The sequence below is a fragment of the Microtus pennsylvanicus genome, chromosome 12 (assembly GCF_037038515.1).
Source record: "Microtus pennsylvanicus isolate mMicPen1 chromosome 12, mMicPen1.hap1, whole genome shotgun sequence".
Taxonomy (NCBI): Eukaryota; Metazoa; Chordata; class Mammalia; order Rodentia; family Cricetidae; genus Microtus; species Microtus pennsylvanicus.
Window position 1 is genome coordinate 63,935,525 of NC_134590.1, and position 17,675 is coordinate 63,953,199.

At 44.1% G+C, this 17,675-nt stretch overlaps 1 protein-coding gene across 2 annotated transcripts in view; it reads right to left on the reverse strand.

Annotated features, from left to right (window-relative positions):
* The window catches only part of LOC142832605 (sodium/glucose cotransporter 1), a 71,356-nt gene that overhangs the window by 13,466 nt on the left and 40,215 nt on the right, over window positions 1–17,675 (reverse strand). For both annotated transcript variants that reach the window (XM_075943165.1, XM_075943164.1), the window contains exons 6-10: window positions 5,482–5,587; window positions 4,362–4,442; window positions 2,528–2,748; window positions 2,200–2,335; window positions 333–440 (exon numbers count right to left, since the gene is read on the reverse strand). In XM_075943165.1, the coding sequence (XP_075799280.1) occupies window positions 333–440; window positions 2,200–2,335; window positions 2,528–2,748; window positions 4,362–4,442; window positions 5,482–5,587 (652 nt within the window). The remainder of the gene's footprint in view (window positions 1–332; window positions 441–2,199; window positions 2,336–2,527; window positions 2,749–4,361; window positions 4,443–5,481; window positions 5,588–17,675) is intronic.

Here is a 17,675-nt window from a genome sequence, read left to right on the forward strand (position 1 = left end):
AGCTTCTACACTGTTTTCCAAAATGGCCATTGTAAGTTACAACCTCTTTGTTTGAGTATTTTAAATGATTATTGAGACAGGCATGGAAAGGGACTTTCTCCCCCCACCCCAACAAGTTTTCATGTCCTTTCTTAGCCCGACTAATGGACAAAACCCAGGGTGATAGACTCCAACTGAACCATATGTTATGAAGACATAAATTAAATTCAGAAACACAGAAATGGGACTTTCTCCTTAGAGCACCCCCCTGGCCTGGAAAAGCCTTTGTCCCAGAATGCACTCAGAAGTCTAGGTGGAGTCTAAACCAAATTGGCCTCCCAAGAAAGTCTCACCATTAGGCATGAGCTCCACCACCAAGGTAGGATAGGCGATGTTGGTACAGCCAACTGATGTGCCGCAGTACTTCTGACATTCCGAGGGGACAACACAGGCGATCTTGTCTAGAGAGAGATGAACGGGTGCATCAGTGATCTTCCATTGGGTAGTAATGGTTCTGATGGTTGCAGTATTTACCTTAAAGCAACACTTCAAACAAGACATTCCCGCCCGGTACCCAGAAACAGCAGCAGGGAAAGAATGTTTCCCAGCTAAGACCTCTATGCCATACCCTGTCCTGTTATCCCTGACACATCTGGACGCTCCCACAGCAGAGAAACCTGGCTCTTAGAGGACAGAAAGGAAACAAAGAAATGATCTGGAGGGGAGGGAGGAGGCACTGCCATCGACCTCAACAGCTTGGTGACGATAATTAGGGTTTTCTGTGACCCTGGTTTTCAGGGTTTTTTTTGAACAGCTCTTAGATATACAGTCAAATCCTTAGAAAACCAAGGTAACTCCCAAGATTTGAGAAATCTGGAGCAGTAATAAAGAAATAGACTGGGCGGAGAAAGGAACTAGATATAAAATCTTGGAGAAAATTCTAGAAATTTATATAGAATTTGGCTCAACAAAATTTCTTAAATACTTATTTAGCACTGTACCACACAGCTCCAATTCATACACTTATTGTAAATAAATAAATGCAGTAGGCATTAGGGTATGAGGTTTTCTGTTTGCTCAACAAGTATCTCTCAGCATCCATGTGTGAATTGTTTCTGGATACTCTTTACCCAGTGGATTCCAAAGTCTGCAGAGGCTCAGCCCCCTAAGTAAACAGCATAGTACCTGCTCTAACACATGCACATCCTCCCCTGAAGTCATCTGCAGGTTGCTTACAACATAGAATAACCTAGAAGTGCTATGGAAATAGCTATTGTCCTATGTTGTTTGGAAAAAGTGAAAAAGCAAAACTTACATGTTTTCATCATAGGTTCAAATATTTTAATATTTTTCAATAGGTGGTGGGTTGAAGATCCACAGAAGTGTGAGTTATGAATATAGAAGGCAATTATATTTTCCTCATGGTGTAGCAGCCAGAACAGGAATATGAGAACCAAGTGGGGCATGCCACCAAGGACAACACAGCCAACGCCTGCCTGCTATCCTGGCTCATTTTGGGGATGCTTGCCAAATGGTCACTCTGTGGTGAGCTGTTCACTTCTTGTTGTTATTTTGCATTTCAAAGCAGTTTTGATTCATAATAGCTAACCAAAAATTATTTGTATTCATAACAACAGGCCAGAAAAAGACCAAAGGTGAATCCGCCAAGGCGGAGCACCTGCAAGAAAACAGCCCATGAAACAGGGCAGAGAGCACAGGGCCAGCAGTAGCTGGCTGGGCCTTGGCATTAAAACTACAAATAGATTATTGGACCCCACTACAGGCCTGGGGTCCAGGGTGCAGAACTGCAAGTGAGCAAACACTGTTTCCAGGAGAGGGAACCTGGATGATGACATGAGTGTGGGAGATTAGTAGAAAAAAAATGAGGAGACAACTGTCAGTCTAAATGAGGGAACTGGTTCTCTCCTTCCGCCTCATGGGCTCCAAAGATCAAGTTCAGGTTGTCAGGCATGGCGACAAGCTTGCTATCAAACAACTTTAAGTTTTTAAAATGAAAATAAATAGCAAATTGATTTTAAAAGAAATAGGTAAAGACAACCCCAGGAATTCTGTGTCTCCAATGTGCACACTGCCTGACACAGGCAACCCTGCCGCTTGGTAATTATGGCACAAAAGAAACGGAACAAAGGAGCCGGAGAGCTTCCAAAGTCCCTTAGAGCTACAAAGGAAAAATTGCCTGAGCTCAGGTAGAGGAATTACCTGTGTATAAAATCCGGCTGATCATCCCCGTCATGACCATGAGGAACATGGGCAACAGCTTCAGATAGCCGCACATGGTACAGCCGGCCTTCACGTGAGACATGTTCTTAGCTGAGAGGCAGCGCTGCACGATGACCTGTCAGGAACATCCCAGTGAGGAGCTGTGCAGGCTGGGAATTCTGGAACCCCCTGACATGCCAGCTGCCCTGTTTTGGTCTTCAGCCTTGGTTCCCAGCAACCCACACCTTCTTCATTTTCAACCCCAACAGCCTGACAGGTGGAAGTCTCTGTCATGCACCCTGTCTGCTTCCATACCCAGACTCCGTACCTGGTCTGTGCACCAGTACCACAGGGCGAGGATCGACAGCCCAAAGATGAGCCCAGGCCATGGAATGTCTCCTGTGATAGGATCTCTGAATATGTGGAAAGAGTCGGCCCTGGGAGTGTAACATTCTTTCTTGACGGTCATATTTCCATCAGAAATTATAGATGGGATGGCATTCATGTACTTCTCCATGAAGGCATCATATCCTCCTATTTCAGTGAAAGCTGAAACATATTGGTTAAAAAAAAAAGAACACTGAAAAATTTAACTCCTTGTCGTGATTTCATGTCTGAGTATCTTAGACACCAAGAGAACACCAGCATAGGAGACACCCATGATGTGTGGTTTGGAGTTAATGATCTTCCCTCTAGACCTCAGGCTTCTCATTTATAAAAACGGGAGTGTTGACTGCCCTGCCTTCTAGGAGACACCAGCATTTCAAAGCAACAGCTTGCGGCAGTGCCCTGACCGCACGTGGTCTGGAAAGGGAGAGAACTCTTTAAAGGAAGACTCGGCCTTGGACCACATGCAGACTGTTGTTCTTCAAACCCCAGCTGTCTGCATGGTCTTTAGAACTCAGAACACAGAGTTAGGGACACACAGTGCAGACTGTTGTTCTTCAAACCCCAGCTGTCTGCATGGTCTTTAGAACTCAGAACACAGAGTTAGGGACACACAGTGGCCTTCTGGAGACTGGACACAGGCCGGACAGCTGGCTCCAGGGATGCCCGGGAACGGGGCAGGGATTCAGAATTTTGTCAGCTCCCACCTCAGCGCTGCCATCCTAGCCTGTGCTTGCTGACCCCAGGGCCTGCGGGGAAAGCAAGTGAAAGTCCTTAGGAAACCTAACTCTGGAGTGTAGACAAGAGTCTTTGAATGATGCTCAGAGGGTCCACTAATCATAAAAAACAAAATATTTCTTCTATGTCTTCATGACAGCTAGGATTTCCAATGCTGTCTTTATAGACAAAGACAATTTCAAGAAATGATCAGAGATGCCGACAGTGAGTGAACAATTTTTAAATTTTGTCAAATGAAGCACTAAAGTGAAAAATCACCCATCACCAACAATGCATAAACTTTGGCCTTTTAACATCACTTGTGTGCAGGATATAGTTTCAGCCTGCAAACACGGCTTGTGAATCTGTGTGACTTGCTGAGTCGTTAGCCGCATTCATTTTTACCCAGGTTCTCTGCAAACACAGCACCGCATTACCACAGGCCTACACTGGAGACCACTGAACCAAGCTATAGGGAGAGAACAGGGGGCAATTCAAGTATTCCTTGGGTCTGCTCCAACAAGGGTCCTAGAGGGGGAAGGATGATCCCATAAGGATTGCCAGACAGGGCTGGGCCACTGCCCTGAGCTAGACAGGGTGTTATGGGATATTTGTACACTGTGTGAGGATATATTGCTGTGATTGCTTTAATAAAGAGTCAAATGACCAATATCTAAGCAAGAGAGGTGGGTGGGATTTCTGGGGAGGAAAAGAGGAAGAGGAGGAGGAATCCAGGTACACAGATTATGCCAGGAGATGCAGAAAAAGTTAGACATACAAATTGGAGAGGAGGTTTTTAAAAAAGTTACATAGTAGAGCATAGATTAATAAAAGCAGATTAATTTAAGTGACAAGAGCTCATTGGGGTCAAGCCTAAACTAAGACCAAGCTTTCATAATTAATAATAAGTCTCCATGTCATTATTTGGGAGCTGGCTGGTGGGACAGAGAAAGACTGGTTACGTCAGAGCAGGCAGGCAGGCCAGCCAGACTTGCTCTGTCTTCTCAGAACTCTATACCTCTGCCCCCACCTGCTTAGTGAACCCCAGCCCCACTTACCAAATCCAGTCAGGATACAAGACCCCACGAGCATGATTGCTGTCTGCAAGGCGTCCGTGTAAATCACCGCTGCCAGGCCCCCTAAGCAGGCAAACACAATAGATCACATGGAGCACACGATGCCCGCCTGCTTCTTTTCCTACCCACCACCCTCTCTTCTCCACAGTGCCCCTTCCGAATCTCCGCCCCCTGCCACCACCACCTCCCTGCCTTTCCTCCCAGGCCCTAATCCTGCTGCTCAGAATTGTTTCTGGCCTTCGCCTCTCATGAAAATACCTACACGGCCTGGAAAAGGGAAGACACTTGTCTCTACCTGAGTGGAAAGTACTTGTTGTGAGCTTAATGCTAGGACATGGCTCACAAAGGAATGTTTGCTCTTTTTGACTCTGTAATGGTAGAGATGGAACCCAGGACTAGTGTGTGTGTGTGTGTGTGTGTGTGTGTGTGTGTGTGTGTGTGTACCCATGTACGTGACAGACAGATGTGCCAACTGTAAATTACATTCCCAACCTCTCTAAGAAACGTCTCATCCTCAGGTATAGGGGGCGCCCAAGGAACAGCAAGTCCCGCTGTGGCTCCTCCCACTTCCTTCCTGCAAAGAACATTTGTCTCTGCCATCCTCAAATCTTACTCTGAAACCTCTTTGTATATCTTTCGTCCACTTCAAAATGGTTTCTAATCTAGTCACATTACATATAAGGCTCCCAAGGACCCCGTACCTGTTTATCGCTCATGCTTTGTGTCTCCTCTCTCCCCGCTACTTTGCAGTAACCACCTGCTTCTGGTACCTGCGGGCTCGCCTTGCTCCCGATCCCCGCCCCACCCACTCCTGCCACCATTCTCCCTTCACTTACATTTTTTTCACCTAGCATGCCTCTAATTGTCCTAGCTTTGCCACATTGCCCACAACCTTCAGGCTAAGCTCTCCTGAGCGCCGCTGAAAGGCTGTCCTGACGTTCCTCCACCCAGCACGGGAGCTTTCACCGAACATTCCACATGGCTTTCCACTGAGACCAAGAAAATAGCCATTCTCAGACCCTCCCTCCTCTTTCCCTCGCAAGTCTAACCCTGCCTAACCCCGAGCCAGACTGGAGATGCCGATTCGCTTGAATGGACTCACCTGTGATTGTATAAAGGGCGGTGATTGCTAGTAGAATAATGATGGCCAGGTAGATGTCCAGGCCCAAGGCTAGGTTGATGAATATAGCTCCAGAGAAGATGTCTGCCTGGAAGGAGAGAAGCAAGGCATAGGCAGAAGTGAGAGGGGTCATCTGGTCACAGGGGCCATTCCTGGGTTTCCAAGCAAGCCACTTTGACCAAAGGCTGGAGAATTCAAGTCTATTCCTTATATCATGTTAATGAAGTCTGTTGCATCTCCCGTCCTCTTTTGGAGTGAAGTATACAGGCGTGTGAAAAATAAATAAGGCAAATTCCGTATTCATGGAATGTCCCTCCCGATGCTGTGCTGTGTTTTTTTCTCTTATTTATCTTATATCTCTGTTCCTTTTGCTTAATAATTCTAACCCTCATGCGCCTACCCTGGAATGTAGGAGTTTTGTCCAAGCTGGTCTTAGATGGCGGGCAGCACAGCACGGTGCTTTCGACACGCAAGCAACTGCTTATAAGTGTTGACTAGTATTTGTCCTGTTTTTATGATGTGCTGCTTGTATCCAACACAGATAGAGGAAACTTCTGTGCTGAATTGAAAAAATAACTAATACAAACTCTCCCTTTTATGAATCCTCTCCTTGGGACCCCCAAAATACCAGGATTCCTGCTAAGAACACCGTAGCTAACTGAATACAGCCGAGCAAGCCCACCTTAGCGCTAACTGAATACAGCCAAGCAAGTCCACCTGGCCTGAGGGCTCTGGATTTTTTTTTCAGTTCTTCGTATCTGCCTCAATTTTCTGTTTCCCTGTGGATTTTCCCCCTCTTCCTTTCCAGGGAATTTTACAGCCTACCTAGGGTTGCCACGGGTGTGTATTATTTTGATACTAAAAAGTATTGACATTTGCTTGTTTCTGCCTATGCTTTTGGGGTTGCAGTGAGGCTGAGATTCTCGAGTCCGCTGCTGGACCCCACAGAGATCGTGCATTAATGTGTAAAGCACAAACTGCCAAGGAAGGTTCAAATCTTGTGGTATTACAAGATGAAAAGTTAAAACTTCAGCAACAGGAGCTGGAGGGGTGGTTCAGTGGTTAAGAGAACTGACTGTTATTCTAGAGACCCCATTTTCAATTCCCAGCATCCACATGGCAGCTCACACCTCTCTGTAACTCCAGTTCCAGAGGACCCGATACCCATGGCAAAAACATCAATGCTCATAAAAATAAAATATTTAAGGGGAAAAAACCAAAACTTAAAAAAAAATGGTGAATACTGAAAATGCAACGAAAGAAAATGTTTAAAATTCTGAACTAAATGAGCCAAGCAGCCATTTGCAGAGCCATGTGACCTCACTGGCACAGAGAATCACACACACACACACACACACACACACACACACACACACACACACCGGAACTTAGGCTAAACACTGAGGGAAATGGTGGAGAGAGCAAAACAAGAATGCCAAGATTTAAAAAGCCATGCTGGAAAAGTGCAATTAGAAGTTGAAAGTTGAGTTTGCTCTTTTGTGACCGCGGAGGAAAAACAGATATAGTGATTGGAAGAAAAGCATAAACTTCCTGGGCGAATCACAGAGAGAGAAGAAAGGATGGCTAACCAAGCTAAGATTAAACTACAGCAAAGGCTCAGAGAAGAGAAGCTCTTTGGGAAACAAACTGAAGAGACTACAGGAGACAGTGGAAGCCTCAGAGGCAAAGATTAGAAACAGATCAGATGGCCTTAAAGAGACAAAAGATTCCATCTGAAGACTGTACAATGCTTCAAAAATGATGAAAGGACAGGCAGAGAAGACATAATGAATTTCAAAGTCTCACTCTGGGTCCTAAAACGCCTCCAACAGCGTCCATGAACCACTAACTGTCATTGTCAGCCACTGCTCCTGGCCTGGAACTCTCTTTCCTCATACACAGAAAGAGATGAGGCTTCTCTCTGATTCATAAAACACAAAGAGAACTAGAGAAGAACTAGAGAAACTCCGATCTCCCGGGGAATGGTGGAAGAAGGGGTGAAGGCAGAGGCTCAACAAAGCACACAGTTCAACGTGTGGCACTGAGACACTTCATCACTGTCTGCCACAATCCAGGAACCAGCTTAAGAAAGGCAGAGAGAACATGCTGGGCTGCCTACGCTCCAGAATCCGAGGGTCGTACTGATGAGAGGGAAGAGTTCTGAGAGCTTCAGAGATAGCTAGAGTATGTACTGACGGTGTAAAAAGTAAAGGAACTAGTTAATTAAAGAATCCAATTTTCAAATTATTCATTTTTACTTCTTGAATGTTTCTGGCATTTTTCCTGAAATATGTCCATTTTGAATTCCTTTTTCCTCCTCTTTGAGCTATCTGCTCGTCAATAACAAGATCAGCAAATGTCTGGTTTACTATATACAACAGATATAAACCTTAAGATTTTTGGAAAGGAAGACTACATAAAAGTCTAAAAAACACTCTAAAGTTTCTAAATATAAGCTCATTATAGAAATCTTTACTTTTTTAAAAGTTGTGCACTTAGTTTATTAAATAACTTAATAAATATTTTTGTACTTCAAAAGCATTCATGTTTGTCTGGCTGTGTTTTCAAAGCTGATCGCTTTGTATCGATCGAGCAGCCAGCCAGGTTTGATATTGTCATCCTCCTCATCATTGTCACCATCATCATCGTCATCATCCCGGGAGGGAGTCCCTCTCTCAGGCAGCAGCTGCCTGTAGTTCCTTGTCTAGGAGTGGGACCCCCTGAGACCGATCCCCTTCTGTTAGCATTCTGTTTCAGTGCTGCCATTGTTCCTGTCCTGTTTGTGCAGGTATTATACAGACAAACAAATACATGGATATATATACGTCAAAAATAAGTTTTTAAAGACTATCAATATGAGCGTAGGGTGATTTGGAAGGGGTTGGAGGAAGAGGATTTGGAGGTACTGGGAGAAGAAATGGAAGGGGGAAGTAATGTGATTATATTTTAATTAAAAATGTATAAAAAGGCCATCCGTGCCTTCTCCCCCAGCCTGCCAAATATAGCATGGGTACCACATCTGGTACCCTGGTCTATTCTAGTCAATCTTGCCTACACCAAAACCAACCTCCAAGCTTCCGCCAGTCCCTGTCCTACCTTACCACCCACTACAAGTCACATCCAGTCTCTCCATCCAGCCAGACATCCCGCTTCTTTCCCAAAGTCTAGCCCCTGAGTTTCCCTGACCTCTCATCACATCTTCTCCTGAACCCACCAGATCTAGTCTGGATCCAGCACCTGGGGTCTAACCTCTGCGGACTGTACCACAAATAGTCTTGACGCGTCTGCCAGGACCCTCCTCTCTACTTACTCTGAAAGTCACAGGTCTCTTGCATGCCATACCCAATCTTTCCAGCCAGATCTACATCCACACGCCAGGCATGGACCGGGAAGCCCACCCTGACCATCAGCCTAGTCCCCTCTGTCCACCTGACCTTCCACCCAAGACTTTTGTAACCTCCACGCCCAACCGGCAGGCACATGCTCTCCTCTGTCCAACCTGCTCTGTCCACATCAGAACTAACTACAGAAGCCCATACACCAGATGTCATCACAAAAATACAAACAATATGAATCTCTCTACAACCATTGTTCCTGTAGAAAGATTCCCCAGTGAGAGTTACCCACAGCATAGCAGGGTTAAAACACTAAAGCCACAGAACGAAGATGGTGTATTCAAAGCTGAAAGAAAAAAATGCAAGTCATATATAAAGTCACACGTCAGAACCACAGCTGGATTCCCAGTGGAAATTTTGGCAAGTCAGAAGAGCCTGGAGCAACGCATTCCAAGTCCTAAAAGACTATTATGTCAACCCAAAATAATATACCCGGCAAAGCTATTTGCCATGACTGAAAGAGAAAGAAAAATTCTCCATGACATAAACAGCCTAAAAACTTTTATCCAACAAACCAAACCCAAGGAAAATGAGGAAGAAACATGGGGAGTGGGTGCTGAGGAGAGAAGTGAGCACAGCAGTGAGACCACAGGAAGAAATCCCAGCCATGATGGTTAAAGCACAAGTGAAACCTTGCTGCTATCCCAGCCTTCCTTCCCTCCCTGCATCTCTGACAGTGGTTGATACCTAGGAACTCTCTCTACCCAGGATCCCCAGTGGCCACACCTGCAGGGACTTAGGTAAGCAAATCACACTGTCCTTCCTGTCCTCCATACTGTCTCTCCATTCTCTCCCTCAGCCCAGTAACAACCTGTTAACAGGTGCCCATCCTCCACCTCAGCTCATTCTCCTCCTCCACCTCCCCACTCACCTCCTCCACCTCAGCTCATTCACCTCCTCTACCTCCTCCGCTCCATTCACCCCCCCCACCTCAGTTCTCTTCTCCTCCATCCACCTCAGCTCTGTTAACTTTCCACTTACTGGAGACTCCAACTCTGGGTTCAGACTCAGGTTCCTGCTAATGCTTCCACCCCTGTCTCTCTGGACAATTCTCTGTTGTACTGAAACCTATTTCAGGAACTCCCTTCCCACCACACTTCCAGCTCCCTCAGGGACCCTCTTATAGTCATGAAGACATGATTTATAGTCATATAAGATTCCCCTTAGTGCTTTCCTGAAGCACCTCTCGGTCCTTTCCTCAGCCCACCTCTATTGCTCTCTGCCATCACCAACTCCATACCAGAAAACTGCAGCCTGCACACTTCCCTAAGATGCAGAGAGGGAACAGAAACCAAGAACTAAAACACCCAACCAACTAAGACAGGACCAGAAATCAAGACCTCGAATCATCCCAATCTAAGAGGCCTAGGGAAACAAGGAAGGCACTCCTAAGAGACAAGTTCATAGCGGTAAGTGCCTACATCAAAAGCTTGGAGACACCTCATAATAGTAACTTAACAGCACATCTGAAAGCTCTAGAACAAAAGAAATCACACCCAAAGAAGTGAAGTCAAGAAGTCACCAAACTAAAAGCCAAAAACCAATAAAATAGAAAGAAAAAAGACAATACAAAGAATCAATGAAACAAGGAATTAGTCCTTTGATAAAAACAATAAGATTGGCAAACCTTTATTCAAATTCATAAAGGGAGGAGAGGAGAGAGAAGATCCAAATGAACAAAATTAGAGATGTAAAGGGGGACCTAACAACAGACACTGAGGAAATCCAGAGACTCGTGATGAGATGCTTTAAAAACCTGTGTTCCGCCAAATTGGAAAACCCAAAAGAAAAGAATAATTTTCTCAATGTGAACCACCTACCAAAGTTAAATCAAGATCAAATAAGCAATTTAAACAGAACTGTAATGCTCAGTGAAATTAAAAGCAGAATTTAAAAGTCTACCACCCCAAAGGCCCAGGGAGAGATGGTTTTAGTGAAGAATTTACCAGGCTTCAAAGAAGAGTTAATCTCAATATTCCTCAAATTATTCCATAGAATAGAAACAGAAGGAATATTTCCTAATTCTTTTACAAGGCCATGGTTGCTCTGATACCTAAACAACATAAGACTCAAGAAAGAAAGAGAATTATAGAAAATTTTCCCTTATGAACATAGATGCAAAATTCTCAATAAGTACTTGCCAACTGAATCAAAGAACACATTGAAATGATTGCCCACCATGAACAAGTAGACTTCATCTCAGAGACACAGGGATGGGTTCACATATGATAACAATAAATGTAATCCACCAGATAAGCAAATTGAAGACAAAAACACATGATGATCTTGTTAGACGCACAAAGAGCCTTTGACTTTGATAAAGTCCTGGAGTAGGAATACAAGGGATACCTACCTTAGCACAATAAAGGCAGGTTACAGCAAGCCCATAGCCAACAACAACTCAAAGAGAGAGAAATGTGGAATATTCCTTTTGTCACTGTGATTGGCTTAATAAAGAAGATGGCTGGCCAATAGCTGAACAGGATAAAGTGAGGTGGAAGAGCGAAGCTGAAAATGATGGAAAGAAAAGGGTGGATTGGAAGAGTCACCAGAAGACGCAGAGAGAAGTAAGGTGGGCATGCCGTACTGAGAACAGGCACCAAGTCACATGGTAAAACAGATAAGAAATATGGGTTACACCTGGAAATTGGAAACAGACAAGATCGCCTGACAAAACTGGGAGCATGGGGGCGAGGAGTAGAAGGAAGGGGAGATTTCATCTTACACTGTCAGGATGGCTAAGATCAATAAAAGTGACAGCTCACACTGGTGAGGATGTGGAGCAAGGGGAACACTCATCCATCGCAGGTGGTAGTATAAACTTGTACAGCAACTACGAAAATCAGTGTGCCTGTTCCTTACAAAGATAGGAATCAATCCATCTCAAGATCCAGCTACCACTCTTGTGCATATACCCTAAGGACACTTTATCCTACCACAGACACACTTGCTCAACCATGCTCATAGCTGCTCCATTCATAATAGCCAGAAGCTGGAAACAACCCAGATGTCCATCAACAGATAAAGATAAAGAAAATGTAGTATATATTACTCAACTATTTTAAAAATGTCATTTAAATTATTTAAACTGGGGGCTGAAGAGATGGCTCCATGGTTAAGAGCACTGGATGCTTGGGTAAGAGTTGCTCTTCCAGAGATCATGAGTTCAATTCCCAGCAACCACATGGTGGCTCACAACCATCTGTAATGAGATCTGGTGCTCTCTTCTGCCATGTGGGCATACATGGAGGCAGAATGTTGTATACACAATAAATAAATAAATCTTAAAAAAATAATTAATTAAAAAAATAAATCATTTAAACTATTTAAATGTCATTTAAAAATGAAATCATGAAATTTATAGGTAAATGGATGAAACCAGAAAAATATCCTGAGTGAGATGCCCCAGAACCAGAAAAACAAATATAGTATATGTTCATTTATATGTAGATGTGAGCCGTTAAGTCAATGATAACCAAACTACAATCCAGAGAATCACAGAAGGCTGGCATAGAGAAAGAGACTGGAAGGAATAGAGAGATCTCCCCAGAAAAGGGAAATAGAACAGGTAATTATATATGGGTTGGGAACTGGAACAGGAGGGTCGGGTGAGGAGAGGAAGGGGAGAGGGAGTTAAAGGAGGGAGTACAGGGAGAGATGACTGAAATAAAGGGGTATTTTGAGGGGTAGTATAAAGAACTAGTATAGTAGAATCTCCACTAAATATATACACATATGAAGGCAATATAAATGAAATTGCCAAGGAATGGGGGATATAGAGACCCAGCTGGACCTCTCTTGCATCAACTGAAGTTTCTAGTAACAAGAATGGGTTATGTCTAATGAGCTCTTAGCCAAAGGGCTCCCATGGGAACCCCCAAAATGACCCAGGCTATTGTCAAGGCTATAGACTGCTCTCCACAAACTGAAGACAACACCTATACAATGCCCTGAGTTTGAAGAAAGAGGGGAGGCGCCATGAATGTGAGAAGGAGCAAGTGTGTGTACGTGGGGAGTGGTTCGAGGGAGGGGAGGAGGGGCAAAAAGGGTAATGATGAAATAATCTCAAGGACAAGAAAAAGGTCTTAACAAAAATGTGTGTAAAAATTAAAAATAAAATAAATCTAAAACAAAGTATTGAAAGCTAAATGATCACTTTTCTGGAATATTTTCTACACAGAGAAGTCTTTTTGAAAGAAAGCTAACAGCTCGGTCACCAGGTGCCCTGGAGTGGGGGACATGCAGACATTCTGGAGCGGGGGGGGGGCCTGCAGACATCCCCTCCTGCAGTGGGAAACAGAGCACATATAGTCCAGGCCATATGTATGTGACCCTTCCCAAAACTGGAACTGTTTGAATTAAACCTAGAAGCTTTAAAGCGTTTTTAATAGTTTCTAATTAAAATTTTCAAATGGTCTAAAGAAAACTTACATTTCAAAGTCATCATTGCCAAAGTTGGTCTGTCTTTGTGATTCTTTAATACTTTGCTGAAAGATGGGTATCAACACCAAAGCTCTCTACCCTCCAACAGTGTGATTATGGAGATAAAAAAACTGGGAAAGATTTATAACTTAATAGTTAAAGAGGGGAAAGACAAAACATGTGTGTATTTCTATATCTGTGTGTGTATGTATGTGTGCCTGTGTCTGTGTGTGTCCGTGTGTGCCTGTGTATGTATGCGTGTGCACATGCACAAGTATGCACGAATATATGCCCAGATGGTATTGGATATTGAACCCAGGACCTTGTACATGATAGGCAAGATCTCTGCCCCTGACCTATACTGGGCTGCTGTGCATGTCCTTCTTGTAACTCTATAGACATAATATGCACAAGACCAAAATATAAAAGTTTTTATAGATAAATTATAGAATTATGGGTATTTTCACTGCCTAAAATTCTTCTTAAATGCCATTAATTCCATACACTTTCAAAGATGGTGCAGAAACAATAAAACAATAGGTTCTTAACTGATATGAGATATTTATATATATGTGAAAATATGGAATCATAATGGAAGACTATATCAATACAGTCCACTTTCTAAGAAGTGGACTGAGATTAAGGGTAGATACCGCTAAGTTCTGATTTGTTTCTTTTTTTAATGAATTGCTAGGATAAATAAAGTCTGAGTGGTAGATATAAAAAAAAAAGTGTGTGTCATATTATTCTTTGTACTTTTGAAGGGTGAAACATTCGGGGCAGGTTTTTTCATTTATAAACTTGGGGGATGAGTTGGAGAATACACTGCCAGCCTTGGTATAAATGTCTCCTGTATCCTCACTGTGTCTCATAGGTCATCCCAGATCGCTCCTTTGCTAAGATTCTATTAGCACTAAAAGAAAGGGAGAAACAGACCAAAACAGGAGGGAGGAACAAAACAGAGGAAGAGAAGAAGAAAGGGAGGGGAGGGATAAAGAAGAAACTTTCTCAGAGCAGCTAAGCACTACCAACCTGAAGTAACAATTTTAAAGTATGTCCTTCAAAGCCAAGAACAGATATTCCTTTTCTATAGGGGTAGGAAGCCAAGCATGGTAGCATTGGCTCAGAGTCCCAACTGTTAGGGACACTGAGGCAGGAAGGTCATCACCTCACGACCTACAGAGTCCAAGGCTAGTCTGGGCAACTTAGGTGAGAATTTATCTCAAAAGTTTTTTTAATTTAAAACAAGAAAATTTTAAATAGCTCAGTGGTGTAGTGATGGCCTAGCATATACAAGGCCCTGGGTTCATTCCCCAGTAATACACACACATACCCACAAAAATGGTATTGGAAACCATTCTCCTTATCTTCTCTGGCAAAGGCTGAGACAAGAGCACAGCCCAGTACAACATAAACGCATTGGCTTATGCTCTGTGGGATTTCCAATAAAACCTTGGTTATAGCAGTGGATGAAAGTTTGGGTTCAACCCAAGCATCATTCTTATTACTCTGAGAGCTGCGCTGAACTCTGTCCATGGGACTCTTGGGAAGCAATAAAACATGGTTCCCACTGGGAAACCTCTGAGAGTAACAGCCTTGAGCAGGTTACCTGGCCTCAGCTCAGAGGTTTAAATCCCTGGGATTTTTATTTTATTTTATTGAGACAGGATCTCTCTACATAGCCCTGGCTATTCTGAAACACACTATATAGACTGGAATGGCCTTGAACTCACAAAAATCCTCCTGTCTCTGCTCTGAGTGCTAGAATTAAAATCATGCACCACCATACCTGCCCAACCCTGGGATTGGTGTGTGTGTGTGTGTGTGTGTGTGTGTGTGTGTGTGTGTGTGTGTTTCCTGCCCTTTCTGATCCTAACCAAGATATCTCTGAGCACCCAGTAAGTCCTCCCTGGCACTAAGGTTTCAGATGGAGAAGTCTCATTACTCAAATTTCTCTTGCTGTTTGTCAAAGTGAACAGTCCAGGTCATAAGCATCAAACATTAAGCAAGCACAAAAGCTTTTATTGCTACCCAGAGACCTAAAATGTGCAGCCGGGGTTGCTGTTAAAAGTGTATTGAAGTCATGGTCTGTGATAACAGCTCTGGGAAATGGAAGACAGGACAGCCAGCTGTTGATGATTCATAAAATCTGAAGCTTTATCTCAACTGATTGGACGTATTGATTGAGAGAAGCCACATCAGAGAATCTCGCAGAACAAAATGCCTCTCACAGATTGATATGGCAGGTGTTCAAGTGAACCATTAAAAAAAAATCCACGGAGGGCTGGAGAGATGGCTCAGCGGTTAAGAGCATTGCCTGCTCTTCCAAAGGTCCTGAGTTCAGTTCCCAGCAACCACATGGTGGCTCACAACCATCTGTAATGAGACCTGCAGGAAGAATACTGTATACATAATAAAAACAAATAAATAAATATTTAAAAAAAAAATCCACGGAGTGACAAAGAGATGTGATCACAAGGTGACAGCCACAACTGAGTCTCCTTGCCGCTGATAACCTGTACCTGCAATTCCCTGTCTTCCTCTTCTACCAGAGATACACCTACTAAATCCCTACATCCCTCTAAACCCCTTCTAGCGGGTCCTTAACTATTCCCTGTCTGGATATGAGTCTCACACACCCTCTGTGCATGCACACACACACACACACACACACACACACACACACACACACACACACACACATCCCTCTTTAATATAAATCCTTACCACTGTTGTTTGAAAACTAACTCTGTATCTATGAGCCCTGTGTTCCTAAACATCAGGATTCCAACAGGTATAGCTCTAATTTTCCTAAAAATGTCGTCATATGCTGTAAAGTGAACCTAAAGCCAACCAAATTTAAACCTGTTTTCTGCGTACACACCCTTCCTTCACCGTCATCACACACCCACTCTGAAGCAGATGCTTCCTCCATATACTCCTCCCAGGGCCTTCTTTCAGCCTTCGGGTACAGTGTGCATTATAAACCTCTTCATTTTCCCTGAGGTTTGAGTTTTGACCTGATCTCCACAGAGGAATGTAAGATTGACACAACAGAGAGAACATAGGTTAAAAGATGTGGTGTTGGGAAACCTACTACTTATTCCAGTTCTGCTCCCATTGAGCCTCGCAGAGCCCTTCCCCTCTCCGCAGTTTGTCCATCTGTGAATGTCTATCTGCTTAGGACACAGGGTGAGACACTCTATTCCTTTCCATCATTCTCTGGCTTCATCTCACCTGAACACAGGGTGGGATTGTGAGACTGCAAGCATTGAACCAAGAGCTGGACAGCTGTGGGTCTGTACACCAGCTGTGTGTGCACATCTGTGTGCTGCTGGACAGCTGTGTGTCTGTATCCCAGCTGTGTGTATACATCTGTGTGCGCTGGACAGCTGTGTGTCTGTATCCCAGTGTGTGTGCACATCTGTGTGCGCTGGACAGCTGTGTGTCTGTACACCAGCTGTGTGTGCACATTTGTGTGAGCTGCACAGCTGTGTGTCTGTATCCCAGCTGTGTGTACACATCTGTGTGCGCTGGACAGCTGTGTGTCTGTATCCCAGCTGTGTGTACACTTGTGAGACTGCATGGGTCCTTGCCAGTGTGTCTGTATCCACACATGGAAGTCAGAGGGAAATGTCCCAAGTCGGTTCTCACCTTCTAGCTTCTAAAGACAGGATCTCTTTTGTTTGTTTCTCTATCAGCTATTCCAGGCTAGCAGGCTCACAAGCTTGCAGACAGTTCTCCTGTCCCCTTCACTGTGCTTTGGCTGGGATTACAGATGCATTCCTCTGCATCTGGCTTTTTGTGTGGGTTCTGGGGATGGAACCCAAGCCAGTAGGCTTTGTGGCTTTTACTAATTTACTAATTGAGTCATCTCCCCAGCCCTAGTGGTGTGGCTTTTGAGAAAATTACCTGACATCTCTTGGACTCAGTTTCCTCTCTCATGGTTTGGAGAGTAAAATACACATCTCCAGCCCTAAAGTATACTGGTGAGAACCAGAGACGGGGAAAGCCCCCAGTGGGAACTAGAGCAGGACTAAGACATCGTCATGTACATTTTCAAGACAACTTTGGGATTGCTGTTTAGTCACCGGGTGAAACAAATATTATATTGGCCAGGGCCTCCAGCCAAGAGCCTCAGAATCACAAACAGAAGCAGCTTGCAGCTGTGTCCCGTTCAGTTGCCACGTGTAGAAAACAGTGACCACTGGGGAACCTGCTCCTCCTTCATGCTGAGCTGCAAGGGCTGGTTTTTAGCTACCTGGGGGCTCTCAAGTCCAAGGAGGTTTAATCAGTAACCTGAAGAGTAGGTGAGGTGATAAGGAGAAGAAAACAAATGCCTGGCGCTGGTTTATTTCT